Source organism: Pristis pectinata, chromosome 11 (assembly GCF_009764475.1).
Source record: "Pristis pectinata isolate sPriPec2 chromosome 11, sPriPec2.1.pri, whole genome shotgun sequence".
In the NCBI taxonomy this organism is placed as follows: Eukaryota; Metazoa; Chordata; class Chondrichthyes; order Rhinopristiformes; family Pristidae; genus Pristis; species Pristis pectinata.
In genome coordinates, this window is record NC_067415.1 from 78,479,873 (window position 1) to 78,502,268 (window position 22,396).

General features: G+C 41.8%; 1 protein-coding gene across 11 annotated transcripts in view; it reads left to right on the top strand.

Annotated features, from left to right (window-relative positions):
- Nucleotides 1-22,396, top strand: part of klf12b (Kruppel-like factor 12b) — a 279,148-nt gene that overhangs the window by 177,297 nt on the left and 79,455 nt on the right. For all 11 annotated transcript variants that reach the window (XM_052026717.1, XM_052026725.1, XM_052026724.1 and 8 more), the window contains one exon: nt 10,625-11,150. In XM_052026717.1, coding sequence (XP_051882677.1) covers nt 10,625-11,150 — 526 coding nt within the window. The remainder of the gene's footprint in view (nt 1-10,624; nt 11,151-22,396) is intronic.

The window sequence follows — 22,396 nt, forward strand, 5'->3', positions numbered from 1 at the left end:
TTGGAAGTGGAGCTGATTAGTAGATGACTGAGTGTGGGTCTTGGTTTCAACTTCAGACCAGCAGTGTCCTGCTTCCTCCGTGAAGGAAGATAGCTGGCACCTTGGAAATCCTTAATGACTTCATATACGTATGTATGGCTATCACTTTGCCATTAAAGACATTAAAAACAGAGCACTGTGACTATATTCATAAGTCATGTTGTGCAAATCACAGAACTTGAAGTATATAACATGTTTTCTGGGATTAACACGTGAACATGCAAGGAATGGAAGGATATGGGTCATGTGTAGGCAGATAGGTTTATTTAATTTGGCATCATGCTTGGCACAACATAGTGGACTGAAGGGCCTGTTCCTGTGCTGTATTTTCCTTTGTTAATACCAAACTTTCCAAGCTTTCCTTTGCTAACAAACAGAACATTTACCTCCTGATGGGAGGTCAAGTAAGTGGACGGTTTCAGGCTCACCATCTGAAGACACTTGAATGTTGTTGCTCGAAGTAAAATTCCCTTCCGAGGTAGCAAGAACAGCGTGTGTGTAGTACTTCCACAATCTTAGAACATCCCAGAGTGAGTTACAATAACTTAAGTACATTTGAAATGTAGTTGCAGGCGAAATGTCAGAAGCAGCAAAGCCTCACAAACAGTAAAAGTGAAAGTGGGTAGCAATCTGTTTTCCTGATACCAATTGACTACTAAAAGAGTATTGGCTACAGTGTCATAGAGAACTCATTGTGGAAGAGCGGTATCCAACTCCGAAGACATTGGAGGCCTCTGCTTAATTTCTAACTGGAATGCCTGCATGGTGTAACACTGCACAGAATAATCAACTTCAATTTTGGTATTGAAGACTCTGAATTGAGACTTGAACCCACAATCTTCATCTTAGAGAGATGAGAGAGTGCTGCCACTGAGATGCCACTTCATCAGAGATGAGGGAGTGTTGCCACCGAGATGCACCTGGCACCCTATGACATTTATAATGTGATTAACACAATCCTGCCGCTTTCACAGTACATTCTACTTCTTGCCAATATTTTGGTGTCAGTACAGCATTTTTGCCCCTGTCTCGTCTATTACTTTCCTGTGTTGCTACTTGCTACTTCTAGTGTTCATGCCTTTGCATTCTCGCTTGAACTACATAGTGCTTTTCTCCCTTTCCTTCACGTCTTAGGTTCCTGGCTCAATACATCCAGCCGGTAGGATATATTGTCCCCAGGTCAAGCATTTTTGGGGGTATGGTGCCCTAATAAAAACATCCTTGTGATTTTTCTATTCACTGCTTCATAGTGACTTACAGTATCTCAGTGATGGACTGGCAGCTTTGTCATTTGGCACTCACACAGTCTCAGGATAACGTAAGGGTTCTGTTCCGGAGCACTGTCTGTAAGCCGATTTCTCTGTAAGTCAGAAACATCCATTTTCTATAGTAACCCACATTGTATCGCCCTAAGTACACTTCTTTCGTTTCATTGAATATTCACTCCAACACTACCCATAATTAAACTAATGAAATATATACTACATACAGTCACTAATGAATAATGAAAAACTATCTTGAAAAGTGCTTTAAAAATATATGGGAGAATTTTCATAAAGTTGGATTTCCCTAAGTAAGGTCATTAGTAAGTCGCGAAACCCCTGCATATCCCCCACAATTGGATGAACACATTTTGTTTGTATGGCTTTATTAGCATAAGTAACTCATTGGTGGAGGGTGATTGAAGAGGCCTTGTTGGCTACTGTTCATTTTGTTGATTCCATACTTGGAGGAAATGAATTTCTAATACTTTGTTGATGTTTCATTCATTTTAACAAACCACGCATTTTTTTTTCCAATTTAAAAAAAAAAGTTGGACTTTTGACCTTGCATGTGTGGTGTTAGATTACACAAGTCACAAGTGTATAACTCCACCATGACACATTTTTGAACCTTTCTGCATTTAATAGTTTATAAAATGTTTGTGCAAATTATTAGTTGTGCAAGGAATTTCACTGCGCCCTGGTGTATATGACAATAAATTAAATTGATCTGATCTTATAGTTTTGTCATGTCATGTCACTGGTATGAATACAGCGTAATGTCTGGTTATAGAAAAAAACACAGTTAAGTATAAAGTTGCCCTTTAGGTCCAAGTATTCAATGATGAACATAATAAAAATCAATAACGTTTCACCAATAGAATGCTGAAATGTTGGGAAATATGTTGGAAACAGGTTTAACTTCGAAATTCATACGGACTTTTTACTCAGCACAAGCACCAGTGAGCATTGCAAAATTACTGCTGCTTTTAACAGCAGTGGGATGTTTGTCATCTAGTTTATGCTTTGGAGGTTGAGTTTGACAGTCAATTTATTCAATCCTAAGCACTCAGTCCAAGGCTGGTATCTACTTATTCTTGGTCACAACTCAATAGTGACTACGATATATCATTTGTTTTCAGTCAGAGAGACCCAAAACTTTGTGTTGTAGATAAGAATGATGAGTGGGTGAATGTGAGCCATGCTGTAGTGTGAGATGAGACATGTGAGTAACTTTCAGCCTTCCAGCCACGTATGGAAAAGTACATTTGTTTTCTCCAAATCATGCAAGTTGTTTGCAAGCACAGCACTGCCAGATACGGAAAATAGTTACTTCTATTCACTGGTAAAATATCTATTTAAAATGTGCAGCATAATGAATTCACTGAGGGACATAATTGCATTGAAGAGGGTGCAGAAGATATTCACCAGGATTTTGCCTGGGAGGGAGCATTTCAGTTATGAGGAGAGACTAGGTTGGATGGGTTTGAATTCCTTTGAGTAGAAGAGGCTGAAGGAAGACCCAATAGAAGTATAGAAAATTATCAGGGGTGTAGATAGTAACTAACTTTTCCCCAGAGCAGAGGTATCTGATACTAGAGGGTATAGGTCTTGGGTAAGAGGTAAGATGTTTAGAGGGGATCTGAGGAAGAACTTTTTCACCCCGAGGATGGTTGAAGTCTGGAGGGCATAGCTTTAAGGTGTGAGGGGGGGAAAATTTAAAGGAGATATGCGGGGCAAGTTTTTTTTACACAGAGAGTGGCGGGTGCCTGGAACGCGCTGCCAGGGGTGGTGGTGGAGGCAGATACAATCGTGGCGTTCAAGAGGCTTTAAGATAGGCACATGAATATGCGCGAAATGGCAGAATGGATCAGTTAAATTTGGTACCCAGCTCGGCACAGACATAGTGGACTGAGGGGCCTGTTCCTGTGCTGTACTGTTCTATGTTCTAGATCATCCTGCCTGAGGGAGTGGTGGAGGGAGAAACTCCCACAACAATTAAGAAACATCCATATGGTCACTTGGATTGCCAAGGCAAAGAAAGCTATGGACCAAGTGTTGATAAGTGGGGTTTACCAGCACTTGGTCTGTGGCTATTGATAGCACTTACTGGTCGGCATGGACACAATGAGCCTGTTTCTGTGCTGCACATCTCTGGCTCTCTTAGAATGATGAAGCAGTGGTGCACCGATCGCCATTCCGGTGTTGGCCCTCTGTTTAGAAACTGGAAGCTTTCAGAAGCAAAACCCTGCATCCAGCATTCCTTGCGAGACTCAGGGGTCAGATGGCAGGAGCCCGAGCGATCCAGTGGAGTGGCTGCAGGGCATCGGAATCCTGCAGGTCAGAGGTTGGGCAGATGGGACAGGCAGCTGTGGGATGTGACCAAGATGAGTTGTCACAGGTAGGATGGGACAGGGGTTGAGGAGGTTTGATGGGACGGGCGGCTGGGAGGTAGATCAAGGGGGGAATTGGGATTTGGAGCAGGATGAACAGGGATAGAGTGGGAAGGACAGTTGAGAGGGCTTATTTCGGAACGTTTGGGGGTTTGATCTGAATGGGTAGTTGGGGGCGAATAGATCAGGACCATCATGTGTCAAGAAGACCAGCTCAAAATCAGTCGGTGATGATGCATTGGCAGGGCCCAAAGGCAGACTACTTACCCCTCATCCATCCAAGTCCAGCACTGTACCGTGATGCCATGGGAATGTTCAGAATTGGGTGCTGTCTGGACTGTCTGGTCCTGGTTCCCTGGCATTGCTCCAAAAGGAGCATTGCATGGGGAACAATGTCATTTGGTACATTCCTGCCATGGAAATCACTTCAGGAATGCAAGGAATACTTGTGCGTGGAAGTGCCCAGTCTAATTTCTGGAATGACCGACTAATTGTTGGAATAAAGCAGAAGTCAAAGTCGAGTTTATTGTCACATGCACAAGTACATGTGTGCACAGGTGCGGTGAAAAGCTCACTTGCAGTAACATCATAGGCACAGAGCATCAGATAAGCAGCATACACAAGAAAATCATAAATTATACACATTGTTTACAAGGAGAACTGTAAGTCTGTGTTCATTCTATAGAGAGCCTAACCTGGAAAGATTGAACAGGGTGTCCGGAATAGGGGAGTATTCCAGCAACTAACGCTGCTATTATTTTGCAATTAAATGTTTCAATACCTTAGTGTAATATTAATGTCTTAGTGGCTGTATGATTGCTTTATTTGACCTGCTTCATTCTTTTTCTTAGCATGTGATATGGGTTTACCCTTTATCTGTGTTCCTTTCCATGTGTTTCTTTGCCATTCAGCTACTACATAATTTCCACAAATTCTCCCCTAATTGTCTGTGTCCCATGCTCTCTTTCAAACAATAATCAAACGTTAGCAAATTTGTCAATGTTTTCCGCTTACTCCTGTTCATTTAGATTCGTTCCTCGTGATCCAGAGATACGAGTTTCAATCCCAGCCTGACAATTGGGAAACTGAAAGTAATTAAACAAATCTGGAAAGAAAGCTGATCTCATTAACAGTGATCATAGGCTGAGACTCACTAGTCCGGCAATTCCCGTGGTCCAGCAGGTTTTGAATCCATAGTACAGATCTATACTAATCAACTAATTTTAACTAAAATCTGAAATTAACAAAGATCTGTCCTAATCTGCAGCTAATTAACCTACCAGTACATCTTCTGCAATCTCAGCCAGCAGCGTTTCTGACTTAACGGAAACTTTGGGTCACAGACAGTTCTCAGAACCCTTCAATGACCCGGGGAGTGTCTATGCTTAAAAAGGGCAGTTCTCCTGCTCGGAGGAAGATGATTGGGGGCAGTTTCTATGGTCAAGTTCAAGTTTATTGTCATGGGCATGTATACCCAGGTTATAAATGCCATGGAAATTAGCTTTTTGCAGCAGCACAAATAGACATCACGTTAACTTAAAGTAACATTTGGATTTTCTGTCGTCTGGCACCAAGGGTGTCAGACTAGCGAGTTTCAACCTGTACTAGATTCTTATAAAAACCCATTTGATTCATGAATGTCCTGCAGTGAAGGAAATCTTGCCCGTCTGGTCGATATGTGACTACAGATCAACCTTTGTGGTCGTCTAAGCTATCTCTTCAGTTTGTGGGTAATAACGGATGGACAATCAATACTGATGCAAGTGAATAAATTGGAGATTATAACCTTAGTGGGTGAATCCACCAACCCTGATCTCCCAGAGAGTACCAAGCTCAAGAAGATTGGCGTCTCTAATGGAGCTACAACGCTGGTGTAATTTCCCTACCTTGCATAATGGAGGCAAATATGCTGGAAACACTCAGCAGGTCAGGCAACATCTGTGGAAAGGGAAACCATTAACATTTCAAATCTAGGACCCTTCAGATCTAGGGGCAGGCACGGTAGTGAAGCGGTTAGCGTAACGCTTTACAGCACCAGCGACCCGGATTCAATTCCAGCCACAGTCTGTAAGGAGTTTGTACGTTCTCCTTGTGTCTGCGTGGGTTTCCTCCGGGTGCTCCGGTTTCCTCCCACATTCCAAAGACGTACAGGTTAGGAAGTTGTGGGCATGCGCTGGAAACGTGGCGATGATTGTGGGCTGCCCCCCAGAATACTCTACGCAAAAAGATGTATTTCACTGTGTGTTTTGATGTACATGTGACTAATAAAGATATCAGAACTGCGAAAGAAAGAAAACAGGTTAGTTTTCAATAGCAGAGAAGGATGGGTAGAACGGGGAAGATCTCTGATAGGGTGAGACCAAATGAATTAATATGGCAGTTAAGTAGCTGTTAAGATTAGATTAAGCCTCTATCTGTGCAACATGTTGCTAATGGTAAGACTGTGGGACATGCCCAGCACGCCAGATTATACACAAAATAAAACTGAGCCAAAATGATGACAAGCAGAAAAGACCTGTTCTGATACAGACAGACTTGCGTTCTCCTTTAGTGCAGTGTGGGATTCATAAATTTGCTGAATTGAATGGTCGACTCATGCTTCAATTCAATCAGATACTGCAAGGCCTGGACAGAGTGGATGTGGAGAGGGTGTTTCCATTAGTAGGAGAGTCTAGCCTCAGAATAAAGGGGTGTCCTTGTAACACTGAGATGAAGAGGAATTTCTTCAGCCAGAAGGTGGTGACTCTGTGGAATATGTTACCAGAGGGCTATGGAGGCCAAGTCATTGGGTGTATTTAGGGTAGAGGTTAATAGGTTCTTGATTGGTAAGGGGGTTAAGGGTTACGGGGAAAATGGGGTTGTAATAAAATCAGCCATGATTGAATGGCAGAGCAGACTAGATGGGCTGAATGGCCTATTATGCTGCTATATCTTATGGTCTAATTTCTTATATGCCTATGTCCTTAAATCTTTGGCGTTCTCTACCCCAGGGAACTGTGGATGATCACTGAGTATTTTCAAGGCTGTTGCCAGTGAGATATTGGACTCTGAAGGAATCAGGAGATGTGGGAACGACTTGGGGAATGGAGTTGAGGAGCAGGATCAGCCATGATCTTATTGATGGCAGCAACAGCCTCGAGAGCTTATGCTCCTTTTTTATGTTTCGTTCCCCTCAGTCCTATGTTCAAGATTTCTTCAGCTGAATTCTTCCAAATGTCCACACTGCCTCTGACTTGAAGAGTCACAGTTAAAGAGCGCCCATTGCATAACAAAGCTTTTTGAAGAGCATACTATTTGCCACCTTGTAAATTAAAGTGCCATAACTCGTGCGACTACATGCCCAAGTAGCTTGAAGCTACAAGGAGTAAATAGAAAGCTATAAAAGACAGAAGACACGAGAAGTTAAAGAGTAAATGGCGACATTGTGAAGAAAAAGATAAGTGCTTCCTGGCATGAGGAATAAGGAGGTCAGGTCCTCCTGGTAAGCCAGCAATGTAAATGGAGAAGACCAACAGAGTGGTCCAGGAGTTCACATCTACAAACCTTCAAAAGCAGCATAGCCACTGAAGGTGCAGACAAAGCACTGGGTTTATTTCAAGAGAAATAGAATTGAAGTGCAAAGAGGTCATGTGGTTGGATGACACTTGCAGTACATACTCAACACTTATCTGCTCATTAATGTGTATTTTTTTCCCCTCATTTATGGAATGTGTAGCGGTTAGCGTAATGCTATTACAGCACCAGCAACCCAGGTTCAATTCTGGCCGCTGTCTGTGAGGAGTTTGTACATTCTTCCCGTGTCTGCGTCAGTTTCCTCCGGGTGCTCCGGTTTCCTCCCATGTTCCAAAGTCGCATGGGTTAGGAAGTTGTGGGCATGCTGTGTTGGCGCTGGAAGCGTGGCGACACTTGCGGGCTGCCCCCAGAACACTCTACGCAAAAAGATGCATTTCACTGTGTGTTTCGATGTACATGTGACGAATAAAGATATCTTAACTTACTGATAAGTCCAGTTTTTAAAGATCTCCAGTTGGTTATGAGCAGGCATAGTTTTAAGAGGGGGCATAATTTTAAGGTGATTGGGGGAAGATACAAGGGGGATGTCAGAGGTAAGTTTTTTACACAGAAGGTGGTGGGTGCGTGGAACGTACTGCTGGCAGAGGTTGTGGGGGCAGATACATTAGGGACATTTAAGAGACTCTTAGACACATGAATGATAGAGAAATGGAGGGCTATGTGGGAGGGGAGGGTTTGATAGATATTAGAGCAGGATAAAATGTCGGCACAACATTGTGGGCCAAAGGGCCTGTACTGTGCTGTAATGTTCTATGTTCTAGATGGTGAAAACTACCACCTTAAATGTTCTATTCTGTGCTGTTAAGGGGGGAGTCATAAGATTTCAACCCAGTGACGATGAAGGAATAGCGGTGTTATTCTAGATGGCCGGTGATCTGAAAGGAAACTGGCATGTGCCCATCTCCTTGCTGTCCTTGCCCTTCCGGATGGAAGAGCTCATGGATTTCGGCAGCTTCTGTCCTAGGAACTCTGTTAAATTGCTGCAATGGAACTTGTAGCTATGCACACTGCTGCCACGGTGCACGGGTGTTGGAAGAAGGGAATGAGTTAAAAGATTTGTCTTCTATCATGTGCAGTAAACAGCGCATTGGATGGAGCTTGTGTATCACACTTAGCTTCCAAAATTCAGTTCCACTGCTGCTGTCGTCTGTGTACCTTTGACCAAGGATGAATCTCACTGTTGGATAAGGGGGCCAATCAACTGTCAAGAAGACATTGCTGCAGAGTGTCCAGGAGTTTCAGTGGATGATGATCTCCTTAGTCTGGAACAATGCTATCCATTCTAACACACTGCTACTATCTGCCTCAGAGTAACCAACTGAGTACAGACCCAGGAAACTCAGCCTGTTGCCTCTTTGAATTCTGTGGCTGAGCTCTTGGCTATATTTCCTTTTCTGAGGGAAATACTTCCAACACTTTTCTGAGGGTGAAGGGGAGTATGTAGAGCAGGCAGGCTGTAGCTTTTAAATTTTCAAGCTTTTCAATACATTTCTGGAGCTAATAAAATCTAACAATTAACTGACCATTGTCCTGGGAAAATGTCTTGTTGCTGGGAAAATGTCTCATGTTGAAGAACATGTGCTGGAGATTGTTGAATTGGAGAGAAATGCTATTAAAGGGTAGAATTCTAATCAATAATCTGTGAATCAACAAATATTTAAGCAGACAGGAATCACACACACTTATAGCTCTTAAAAACTCAATGGGAGTCTCTCCATGAGATTACTTTAAAAATCAGCTCCCAAGAGCAACAACGAATCTTAATCATTCGATTTATTCTGTCTGTGTAGAAATTGAGGAATGTTTTAATTAAATTAAGTAGTTTATATTTGAACAGTGACATCATTTGCTGGGTTGCCTTGAAGGAATTACTGAGGCTGACTCTCACAGAATTGAATTATGAATGACACTCAGTTAATAGATTCAAGGACAATTTGATTTCATCTGTACACATTCCCACCATCTGTGTTAGAAGTGATCACCATTTTGCAAAATTGGCAGTTCGGTTGAACACTTGTTGGATTTCACTTCCCCATAAAGTCAAATGGGAAAAACCCCAAAGGAAGATCATGGACACAACTCTGTCAATTATTAATTTAAATTTTAAAACTTTAAGGCAGATGGCAGGGAATGGCATCAGGTTAGATATCAAATTGTTATATATAGACTAGAAGAAAAATATACTCTGTATGATCTTTGCATTATTTTCATCATCTCATTTTATACTATAATTCTTCATGCACATCAATGTCTGTGTTTTAATTAAAGCAAGATAAAACAAAATGCATACAGTTCATATCTCCACTACTTCACAAAGATATCTGCCTAAGTTGTCCATGAAAAAAGAAGAGAAAATGGTTTCAGAGGAATATCTTGCAGTGGCAAATGATTTCACCCATAACCTACAAACAAGCAAGGGATGCTCTAGGATACTTCTAACTGAATATTTTTCCTTTAATGTTTGTCCTAATTTAACAGCAGAAACAAACATAATAAATAGCAAAAGCATAAGCATACAATCTAATAAAAGGCATTGTGCATATTTGCACATGAACGAATTTTTTCCTTTTAGAATTCTATAGCAGAATGCCACAAACTTTCCCAACTTACCAGTTACTAAGATAAGTAACAGGTTATGCTGTAGTTACTGGCTTGGTACTTTTTTGTTAGTGCAGGTTAGATGATGCACCCCCTGGTGATGGGAACGTTTGATTAAATGGGAGAAATATTCAGCCATGGATTAATTCCTAATCACCTAGTGAACCCTTGTTGTTAATGATGAGTTTACTGACTTTAGTTCCTGTGTCTAGATCGGAGGTAAGCATTCAGCATTTTTTTTTGTTCGTGTTTTGGCATTTGGATATCCCAAAAGCATGGGTATTCATTGACCAGAAGTCTGGCCAGTGCATTATTGTTCTTCAACCATAAAAGAGCAAACAGCATAGCCCAAGATTTTTTTGATTCAGTTTTTATTTTCTTTGTTAGTTAAAAGGATCAGATTCTTCCTGTAATCACCTGGACCAGGCTTTGTGGGAGAGGACAGGATGAATTAAAAAACTAAATTAACATGTTTTAATAATTTATTGGCTCATTTTAAAAGAACTGAAAACCTTAGTCTAACTTGTTGAAATGTTGGAGTTTGTTAGCGTTGTGTCCTTGATTAAAATGGTTTGAACTGAAAAGCAAAGGTTATTTTCATAGCTGTTGAATATTTTAATCATTTTAGCTTCAGTCAAACTGTTTCACAAATTGCTTCCAATGTGTGCGATCTTTCATACATGTACCAAGCAATTTTTATTTCTGTACTTCCTCTGTATAAAATGCTCAGTGATTTTTATTTGTGTTTTATTTTAACAGTCTCCACAAGCCCCTAACTTTTCTGATATGGAAGCTGTACCTACTTTGCTAAACAATGTGAAAGCTGGACCTCCAGAGGTCTTGCTATCCACTGATCACTATCAAACACAAACTGAGCCAGTGGACTTATCTATTAACAAAGCCCGGACATCACCAACAGCTGTATCATCAACACGTTCCTCACCCAGCTCAGTGACAACAACCTCAATCCCTTCAATGTCCTCTTGCTCTCCTCGATTGACTTCATCCCCAACTGTGATAACCTCAGTGACTTCATCAACAGGAATGTCTACAGTATTGGCACCGGGCTCCGTTGTGGCATCTTCCCCAGGTGTCGGGGGCCAACAGTACTTGCACATAATCCACCCGATGCCACCTTCAAATGCAATGAACTTTCCGTCCAATAAACTGCATCGCATTCCAGTGGTTGTACAATCCGTTCCTGTGGTATACACAGCCATGAGGTCACAGAGGAACTCCACCATCGTACTCCCGATGCTGGAAGATGGGCGAAGTCAAATGAAAGGTAAGTGGGTAAAAATAATGCATTTGCTGGGGCACAAATACAGTGCTGATGACATGGGAAATTGTGGCAAAGTCCAATGCAATTTTCAGCCCAGCTTCTAGTTGAAGGCATATTTGAATATTGAATCTTTGTTTTACCATGCATTTGTGCATACAATTTATCTTCATCCAAAATCTTTTCAATTTATTTATATCGTCTTTCCCTCTGTAGATTGCCTGCAGGTATGCATCACTCCATGGTTAAGACAATTTGACTGCACACAATTTAAGAAGGGGGATATAATATTTTCAGCTTATTTCCAACCCAGCATGCTCACATTCCCACCTCTCCTACCACCAACAGATCAACATCTCACTAAGGCCCTATTTAAATCGCAGCATTGTGGTAGAGCCTTGATATTGTGGAATGCTTAATTATTTTGATTGTTCAACCGGCTCCTAGGGTTTCTAGCCTCCCTCTCGGTCTCTCCCAGGATCTCTGACTATCCATTGGAACACTCCTGGGGATTCCGGCATCCATCTCGGCTGATCCTAATGTTCCCAACCTCCCCCTTGCCCACCCCTGGGGCTTTGCAGTTGCCCAACCAATCCCAGACTCCAGACACACCTTTTATTACAGCAGATCCAACCAACCAAATCATTCACGTCCCTGGATAGAAGCAATGAGCTGCAGTTCATTGAAATTAAAAATAGGTTCTGAGGTAAAACACTTCATGGATATGATGGAATAGCATAATTTAAGTGCTTTATAAAAAGTAAACAAAATATTTGTTAGTTTATGATGTTTCTCCCTCGAGAAGCTAATCCTTATTGCCACAATTAATAGAATTAAATATTACTTCTCACACTTTCGTCTGCCCTCGCTGCAATTAAGCCACAGTTTTTTTGATGTTATTCCAACAGTTTTGTTAGGGCCTGAATAATTGTACTTCATGACCCAGGGAACGAGGACCAAATTTTTTCACAACGTGTGCCTACTTTCTTCAAGTCGTTCCCTGGGGTATCAGCGGGGTGAATGCATAACTAGGCAGTCTTTACAAACCACCCCATTCACCATTTTATTTTGCTGCTTTGAATTGATGATGTGCTACAACGGTTGAGGTTGGATCTCCCTTGATGCTGGTTAATGTGACTTTGTTCTTGCATTGTTGAGGGGGGTTGAGGAGGCAGTAAGAGCTGCATACTTGCAAGCGATATGCTCCAACAAGAGACTGCTTTAACGGTGCTCCTGTTGTTCAATGTTTAGTCCAAAATATTAGTGAAATGGACATTTTATTTATAGTTATGGATTGACCCATTTGACATATTTGACTAGAAATTGGATCCGTCCTTGTTTGGTTATGTTGCTGTGATTAGCCCCAAACTGAAATGGGGTAACACCCCAAATGTCTGTGAACTTGAAGAAATATATCTTTAAAACATTGTTTGGGTGTTTGAGTGTTGGGAACTGAACAGAGCTCAATGGCAGTTGTCTGCAAAGGTCACCGCTGCCATGTGTTCGTTGCTAGGAAACATGAGAAGTGTGGCAGACTCTTGTAAAAGACTCTCTCTCTCTGACAGCCAGCGCAGCTTAGAAAAGGTGACGCAAGGACTACGGACTATGTGTGTTGAGTGTGTGAGGCCACAACCCTTCCATTTTACCATCCCCAGCCGCAGTGATCGTCTTCACTGAGCAACAAAGCACAGGCTCATAAGTCCACAGAGATCGCAATACATATTAGTACTGTGAATGGCCATCATAATCATTGTGAGACCCAGCAATGAGTTCTAACGTTAAAGATATATGCATACAGACAGCAAGACATCAAGTACCCTCCATTCACATTGCAACTTGCTGCGATGTTTGCTACTTTTTTCGCTAAGGGTTGCAGATGAAGGCCGTAGGCTGCATGTTATTGCTCCAGTTTCATTTGTTGAGAGCATCCCATGTGTCAATGGTGACATCTTCTGAGTGATTGATACAGGAAAAAAGCAGACCGAGCCCGGAAGTGACTGGTCCAATTTCCCAACAGCTGGGATTTTCACCAGAGATGGATGTATAATATCGACATAACAACTTCCACACACAGTCTAATTTCTGTCTGACCATTTTCCGACCGCACACAAAAACAAATGTTGGGATTTTTCAGGAGAGAAGTTGTACCAATCGTTGGATTCAGCAACAGGCAAACCACAATTTGTATTAATAGTTTGTGCTTTTGAGTAGAGAAATCAAATAATTAATGCACACAACTAGTATCAAGAATTGAAGTAGCAATGATTAGTTCGTAGTTATTTGACCATAAAGTAGGTAAAATGATGCTCATTTGTCACCTTTATGCTGCGATAAGAAGCATTTCACTTTTGGCTGAGCCTTCTGCTGTGTTAAACCTTCAACATGGCAAGTGGAAATAAACTTCTTCGGAAACCAAATTTAATGTTTGTAAAAAGGACCGAGAGAAATGTAGAGCTTGCCACAGAAGATCCTCTAATGTATAGACTTAGAGCTATCAAGGTTGAAGTAGCCTAGACGGTCAACAAATTAATTCCAGTGAGACAGAAGAGTGTAAAAGAAGTGGCAGAACCTAAATGAGGGTAGTTAAATACATTCTAAGGGAAGCCAATCAACAAATGCTTTTGATGTTGAGTAACCATATATACTTGATATCATCCACTACACATAGCAGTACATTTAACATAGCATAAGTTGTTAAAAGCATAACTTAATGTAGAAATCCCAAGTTTTTGTGTCCTCACATATCCACACATTTTTTTTTAAAAATAGCAAAAGTTATTTCAAATCTAATGCAGTGTTTTATTATGATGTGGATTCACAGCTCACTTACAATTACTGAAATATTCATACTTATATTTCACAGTTGTAACTGGCAGCAGTGAAGTGTTAGCCATTCTGGGAATGAAGCCACCCTGATTTCTGAAGAAGCAGTTTCCAAAGGCTCAAATATTCCTTGGACCTAGCATCATCTCCAGACAAATGGAAAGCTGACAGGCACAGTCAGGGCAGTGAGCAGTGGAACTGCTGCTGTAACAACAGTGATTTGTAGTAAGGGGAAGGGGAGCAAAGAATGGGAGGGAAGGGGGCAGCCAGTAAGATTGCCTACCTCTCATCCACAGCAGTAGACACAGTGTATAATCAGGGAATTTAGAGCATTGTGGCCATGCGCTAAGTCATTGGTCCACCCATGAGTGGGTGCGACAGTATTGGATTACTTGGTGGGTGATGATTACAGGGTCAGCAAACAGAAAAGATGCCCAAGGCCGCAATGTGAATGCTCCAACACAGTAAACTTAAAGAAAAACAACAAAGCTGTACATTGCAATCAGTATGAATCATGCATGCATCATAATTGACTCAAACAGTCAGAAGTATAACTATAGAACCAAGCTGTTGATTCTACTGGTCCATAAGCAGATACGGCTCTATGCAGTTTGTGGATAATGCCAATTAGAGCTACTCTGTGGCTTCCTATTTACTTTGACAGAACAAAACCATTGATCCCCATAGCACCATGGCTGATAGTTACCTCAGAGCCTGACTGTACAGAGCTTCTTCCCACAGATTCTGTTTTCAACATTAACTCCTCTGTTTACACTGCACCTCTGAGCATCATTCACTTGTAACTTGGATTGTACATTTCTGCTTTCCTCTTGTCATGTTTATGTGTTCTTCATCCCTTCAGACAGCCAGATCCCATTCAAATCAGAGAATCAACGTGCTCCAAAATGGGCCCTAGAAGGCAAATTAGCCAAGTCTCCCACTTGCAGCTTTGGAGTGTAGTCACAATGAGAGGGGGTGGATTTTCCATCAGCAGGCCAAGAGCTTCCTGCAAAAGAGAAGCATGAGATCTGAACATTTGGATGGAAACGATTTCACTCGACCATGATTCCGCTCCCACTGAATGCTATCCTTCAGCTAGTTATAAGTGGCTTTGTTAAAATATGTTGAGGATTGGAAGTCATACTCTGTGATTTCTGATTAAGGATAGAATTACCGTTGATCGCCCTACTCTTGTGTTATGCTGTTATCAGTAGGTTGTGCCAGCTTTTAATGAAGTATTCATTGTCATATTCTGTGGGTTCTTGGGGAGCCACTGTTTTATGTGTCTATTCATTACTTACAAGCTTGCTATGTGCTCATCTCCTGAACACACTGTGCACACATTCTGAACTCAGTTGTCGTATTATCATGAGGTTGTATTTTATCTCTCTAATGTAGCAGGTTTCATAGTCATAGAGCTATACAGCATAGAAACAGGCCCTTTGACCCATCATGTCTATGCCGGCCATCATGCCTAGCTACACTAATTCACTTGCTCATTCAAGTATCTGTCCAGATGCCCCTTAAATGTTGTTACTGTTCTTCCTCCACCACCTTCTCTGGCAGCTCATTCCAGATACCACTCACTCTTTGTGTGAAAGTTTTACCCCTCAGATCTCCTTTAAACCTCCTCCCTCTTACCTTAAACCTCCTCCCTCTTACCTTAAACCTATGCCCTCTAGTTTTAGACACCCCTACCATGGGAAGCAGATACTGGCTATCTACCCGATCTATGCCTTTCAATAATTTTGTACACCTCTATCACATCACCTCGCGGTCTCCTTCACTTCAGGAAAACAGACCTAGTCCATCCAATTTCTCCTGATAACTCAAGCCCTCCAATCCAGGTAACATCCTTGACAATCTTTTCTGCATCCTCTAGCTTAATCACATCCTTCCTATAGTGTGATGACCAGAACTGTACATAGTAGTCCAAGTGTAGCCTAACCAATGTTTTGTACAACTGCAAGGTGACGTTCCAACTCTTAAACTCAATGTACAACTGTGACATGATGTCCCAACCCTTACACTCAATTATCTATTGAAGCTTTGCTTCATGTCATAATGCAGTATGACCGTGAATATCAAATAGGGAAAGGGCTGCAGTAAAAATGTAACAAGGTGACAAGCACGTGTGGGTCAAGCATCTGGTAAGTGTTCAGACGAAGAGTTGGACCCCAGCATCTTTCTTTGGCAACTGTTTGCAAGTACAAGAGGCACTGTAGCCAATGGTGGCCTTGCCTGTCTTTCTCTGCACTTCTATCTTCTCATCTACCTGACGTAGTCACTTTGTTGTGATCCTCCATCACTTTCCCATGGACTCCACATTTGTGAATCCACGGTTTTTGCCATCCACTGGTTTTTTTTGCAAATTTTCTCTTTGCTGATTAAGTGGAAATAAATTTTTCCCCTACAAGCAGCTTCTGAACATTTATGTCATCTTGTCTTTAAGTGCCTTAAAATGAGTCCTTAAACAACTGACCACGTTTTCACACAAAGTGTAGAAATTTGGATCAGTTGGCCCTCTGAAAGTTGTGGAAGCCACGTGAAGGGAAAATGTTGCAACTAAAACTGAGCAAGTTTTAATAGGGAAGGATAGTGAGAGGGAGAGATGGAGGGATAGAGTGAGCAAGAGAGGGATATGGAGTGAGAGGAGAGGGAGTGAGAGGGATACAGAGGGAGAGGGAGTGAGAGGGATACAGGGAGAGGGAGAGAGGGGATATGGAGTGAAAGGGGAGAGGGAGGGATACAGAGGGAGAGGGGATACGGGGTGAGAAGGGAGAGGGAGTGAAGGATACAGAGGGAGTGAGGGGATATGGAGTGAGATGGATACAGAGGGAGAGGGGATACGGAGTGAGAGGGATACAGAAGGAGAGGGGATACAGAGTGAGATGGATATAGAGGGAGTGAGGGGATATGGAGTGAGATGGATACAGAGGGAGAGGGGATACGGAGTAAGAGGGATACAGAGAGAGGGGATACGGAGTGAGAGGGATACAGAGGGAGAGGGGATATGGAGTGAGAGGGAGAGGGGATATGGAGTGAGAGGGACTCAGAGGGAGAGGGGATACGGAGTGAGAGGGGATACAGAACTTATGGAATCACAACGGGTATTTGAGATCAAAGAACAATACAGCACTAGAACAGGCACTTCAGCCCACGATGTCGATGCTGACATGACATCAATTTAAACACCACATCTGCCTGCATGTGATCAATATCCCTCCATTCCCTGCCTGTTTGTCACTGTCCGAATGCCTCTTTCACATTACTGTAGCAAAAGGGCTTATGTACCTTATGAAGACCTTGTGACGTAGGGCAGCAGGAGGCTTGAGTGGCAAAATGTCCTCTTCCTGCTCCTGCGAGACACGGACACCAGGATCTCGATGTGCAAATGAATACAGAATAAACATAGAAGGGTTGCGTGTGCACTGTTCATGGTGAGGACTGGAAAATCTATTTCAAAATTTGATTTCCTTACCTTGATTTTTTAATCTGCTGATTGTATTTTTTTTAATTAAAACATTGTACGATACGGAAAGCAAGATGTTAATAGTTAATGTCCCATTAGCCGTATTGAATTACATACTGGATTTTTCAACCACTATCTAAAACAATTAAACTCTAGCGCACATTGAGTGTACTGAGACAGAGCTCGAAAGTTCATACCACATTCAGATTTTGGAAAGAGGAGGCCAGATTTCAATGTGACTTTTGTCATTTCTGCAGTTTATTGAAAAAGTATCCTCTTAGTTGTTTAGTTATGACCTTGGAGATAATGCAGAAACAGTCATGTTGCATGCGCATGATCATTAACGGGCTAAGTAGGATGATAAAGGATTCAGGCTGACAGCAACATTGTTAAAAAAAAATCATTGCAAAGTATATTTTCAAATATTTTGTTGCTGGATTTTTTTACTACTTGTAAAGAAGGGTCAAGGATCATGTGGATTATGAATGTTTACCTTGGATAATATCAGCTGTCTGGAGCAGATACGTATGAGAGAAAAGCAACATAGAGAGAAGGGTGAGGAGAAACATACAGACAGAGAGATTGAGAGGCGAGTTAAATAGGGAGGGGGGGAGATTTGGAATAGAGGAAAAGATGATGAAGAATGAGGGAGTGAAATTAATAGTGGGAGGGAGAGGGATAAAACGTGTGAGAGATGGATGGGGAACGGTACAGAGTGGGAGAGATATAGAGTCATGGAAGGAAAGAGATGCAGAGTGAGAGGGATACGGAGAGAGGGAGGGAGAGAGTGATGGAGGGAGGGGGCAGAAAATGGAGTGGCAAGGTGGAGAGTGTGTAAAATGTCAATAAGAGGAGATGGGGTGAGCAAAGGGGAAGTGTGAGAGTGTGATAGAGAAAGGAAGGAGAGAGGCTTAATGTGAGGCATAAAGGGTGAGAGGGAAATGGGGAGAGAGTTAATTAGGGAGAAGGAGATGGTGAGCTTGTTAAGTAGAGAGAGGGTGCAGATTATATTTAAATAGAAAGAAAGGAAGAGATTGGATGGAAAACAGTTTTTGTCTGTACGCTTTCATCATGCTTTCCCTTGTAACATTAGCTGTGATGCATCCTGAAATGGAGATTGGCTTCCTGTGCCCACAGCTACAGGAATCCAAATTGCTTCAAGAAATATGTGTGCCTTGAGAGCTAGAAACTTGAAACTACACTATTCCATTAAGGGGGCAAAGAGGAGAATGGTCGAACCGCTTTCCAACTTTGAATCAACAGCAAGCACATCTCCTACATTAGCTGCCATCTCCTAAATTAGATATTCCTTCTTGCCTCTCCCTGGTTGTTGGCGAATATCAATAGCAAAATGTTATGCTTCCAATGACAAGAAACATAACCCCAAATACATTCCTGTGTTGAATCTCAACTGGAGGCAAACCAGAACCTGAAAGGACTAATAGGACATGATCTCATTTTAAATCAAAGATTTTCCAGTTTACCATTTTTAATGATAGGGATACCGTCCTCAATGTATTGATTATCACTTATAAAAAAAATGTAATTCAAACTTCCTAGTAGCCCAAGAATTTCACTGCCCCTCCCAGTATCAGTATTTACTTTTATCTTCCTCACTTTACAAAAGGTTGTTCTCACTAAGAATTCATTCCAATGAGAAGGCAGATAAGTGTGGTTTTGAGAATTATGGTTGCTTAGTTAAATACCCACTGTCTTCACCCAAGTATAAAGAATAGTAACATGTGCAATGTACCAGAGAGTCTGGTTTGTCAGTGGAACAAAAGCTGAATATATGTTAACAACATTAGGAGAGGAGGAGATGGTAAGAGCAAACAAATTATATTTTAAAAATAACTGGTTCAAACATCAACATTATGAAAGGAAACTTTTTTTCAAGTACAAAATATTAATGAAAGGAATGTAGGCATTAATAATCTGTCACCATCTCAGACTATCATAAAGCATTTTATCACCAGCACTGTGCTTTTGAAGTATGGTTGCTGTTGTTGTGTAGGAAGTGGTATTTGTCTCAAATTTAACATGCACATGTCAGTTTCCAATTCAAAACCTCTGTAAAGTCATCTGATGATTAAACCTTCTTTAGATTGAGAATAGATGATCACAGTGGTTGAAAGAATAATCCAGTACCAGATTCTTACAGACTTTAATAAATATTTTGGGCCAGATCTTGGTGCATAATTCTAGCATGTTGACAAGACACTCCAGTTTTAATGTGCGAATCTGTCAATAAAATGGAGAAGTTAAGAAATACAGTATGACTTGTGAATCTTCAGAATTTGTTGTTATTTTCTTTCAATGCATGTTTGGTTTGCAGAAAGAATTTACTGGATTTGTACATTAGTTGTCAGTTTATCACAGACGGTAAAGACATAATTAACAAAAGTGGCCCCATTTTAAATACATGATAGTTGTTAATTCAGCCGCGGAAGCTAAATGTAGTCTCCTTTCTACAGCTGGCAGTTTCCAAGTGCATGTTGGTGACACCCACCATCTCACCAGCTCTCACTGTTTCTGAATTATTGGAATGCTTGAATCAGATCTGGTCCTGATTTTTTTTCCAGCTAAATATGGACACTGTTTTGGATTTCATTGCAAACTTTGTTTCCTAGCCATTAACTCCACCAGACTTCCAAACTGCCAAAAACCAAACCACTGTTTGCAACCTTAATGTACATCTGACCTTGAGAGAATTATGAGAGCATGCATATAGCATGACCAAGACTATTCATTTTCACCTCTGCAGCATCACCCAACTCTTTGCTTATCTGTGCCTTCATTACCTACAGCTTTACCTATTCGAACCTATCCTGGCCAGCTCTCTTATTCTACCCTTCCTAAATCTTGAGGTGATCCAGAACTCTCTTTGAAGTGTTCAAAATGACATCCACACATTTCTATGATGGTTGATGCCCTACATTGGGTCCCAGTTAAGCAACACCTCATTTTTCAAATTCTCACTCCAAGTTTTCAAATACTTCCAAGACCCCGCCCATCCCTAAGGTCGGCATGGCAACGCAGCTGGTAGAGCTCCTGCCTCGCGACGCTGGAGACCTGGGTTCGATCCTGACCTCGGATGCTATCTGTGTGGTGTTTTTGCATTCTGTCTATGATCATGTGGGTTTCCGCCGGGTGCTCCGCTTTCCTTCCACATCCCAAAGACGTACGAGTTATTAGCTTAATTGGCCACTGTAAATTGCCCCTAGTGTATAGGTGAGTGGTAGAGTATGGAGGGAGTTGATCAGAATATGGGAAGAATAAAAAATAGGATTAATATAGGATTAGTGTAAATGGGTGGTTGATAGACTTGGTTGGCCCAAGGACCTGCTTCTGTGCTGTCTCTCTCAATGACTCTATTCCCATCTCTGCAGTAGAGTTTCTGCCAACCCTGTATCTCTCTGAGGCAACACCCTTTCTCATTTCTGACCACCTTTTCATTCCCGAGTTTAATCGATACCCATGCTTTCAGCTGGCAAGGCCCAAAGCTCTGAATTTCCCTCTGTAAACTGCTTGATTCTCCTATCTCTCCCTCTTCATGCTGTTCCTTGAAGCTGATCTTTTAGACCAAGCTTTTGATTATCTGCTTTGATGTCCATGTAGCTCAGTTAATAAAAGATCCATGAAGGAAATTGATATATTTTAATCGTGTTATAGGAATACAAGTTTTAGTTGGTATTGGGAAATTATCTTTAAAATCTTCCTGAAATAATACTTCTCTTGTCTGTTTTAAGATAATCTTTCTCTTTTTGTACCTGAAGTGTCTCCTCAATGGCACAGCTAAGTGGAGCAGCTGCCTCACAGCACTCAAGACCTGGGTTCGATCCTCGGATGCTGTCTGTGTGGAGTTTGCATGTTTACCCTGTGACTGCTTGTGTTTCCTCCAGTTTCTGCCCACATTCAAAGCCACGTAGGGTGGTAGGTTACTTGGCCGATGCAAATCGCCCCAAATGTGTAGGTGAGCGGCAGAATCCAGAGATGCTTGATGGGAATGTGGGGAGAATGAAAAATAATGGGATTACTATAGAGGGGTGCTTGATGGGCTGCAACTACCTAGTGGGCTGAAGGGTCTGTTTCTGAGCAGTATGACTCTGACTCGATAGCAATATGACTCAAAAGCTTTATGATTAATAACTTATACCAATGGTCCCTTTCATTGTATTATGAGATCCCAGTTGTTCTGCTGTTAGACCACCTTCCCAGCAAATAACATCACAATATTTCTCGGTGAAGAAAGCATTTGGCGTGCTTGCCTTCATTGATCAGGATATTGAGTATAGGAACAGGGATGTCATGTTACAGATGTACTGTGAACAGTTCTGGTCGCCCTGCTATAGGAAGGATGTCATTAAACTGAAAAGGGTACAAAAAAGATTTATGAGGATGTTGCTGGGACTGGAAGGCTCAAGTTATAAGGAGAGGCTGGATAGGCGAGGAATGTTTCCCCTGGAGTGTAGGGGGCTGAGGGGTGACCATATATAGTGGTTTATAAAATCACATGGGGCATAGATAAGGTGAAGAGCCGCAGTATAGATAAGGTGAAGAGCCGCAGTCTTTTCCCCATGGTAGGTAGGGGAGTCAAAACTAGAGGGCGTAGGTTTTAAAGTGAGAGGGGAAAGATATAAAAAGGGGCCTGAGGGGCAACTTTTTCACCCAGAGGTTGGTGCATGTATGGAATGAGCTACTAGAGGAAGTGGTAGAGGCGGGTACAATTATGACATTTGGACAGGCATATGGATAGGAAAGGTTTAGAGGGATGTGGGCCAAATGCAGGCAAATGGGACTAGCTCAGTTAGGCAACTTGCTCGACATTGATGAGTTGGGCAGAAGGGCCTGATTTCTGTGCTGTATAACTCTATGACCTCAAGGCTGCAGAAGGAGGTTGATTTGACATAAGGTGGCCCATTCCTGCAAGGTCCATCATATAAATCACAAATTTATT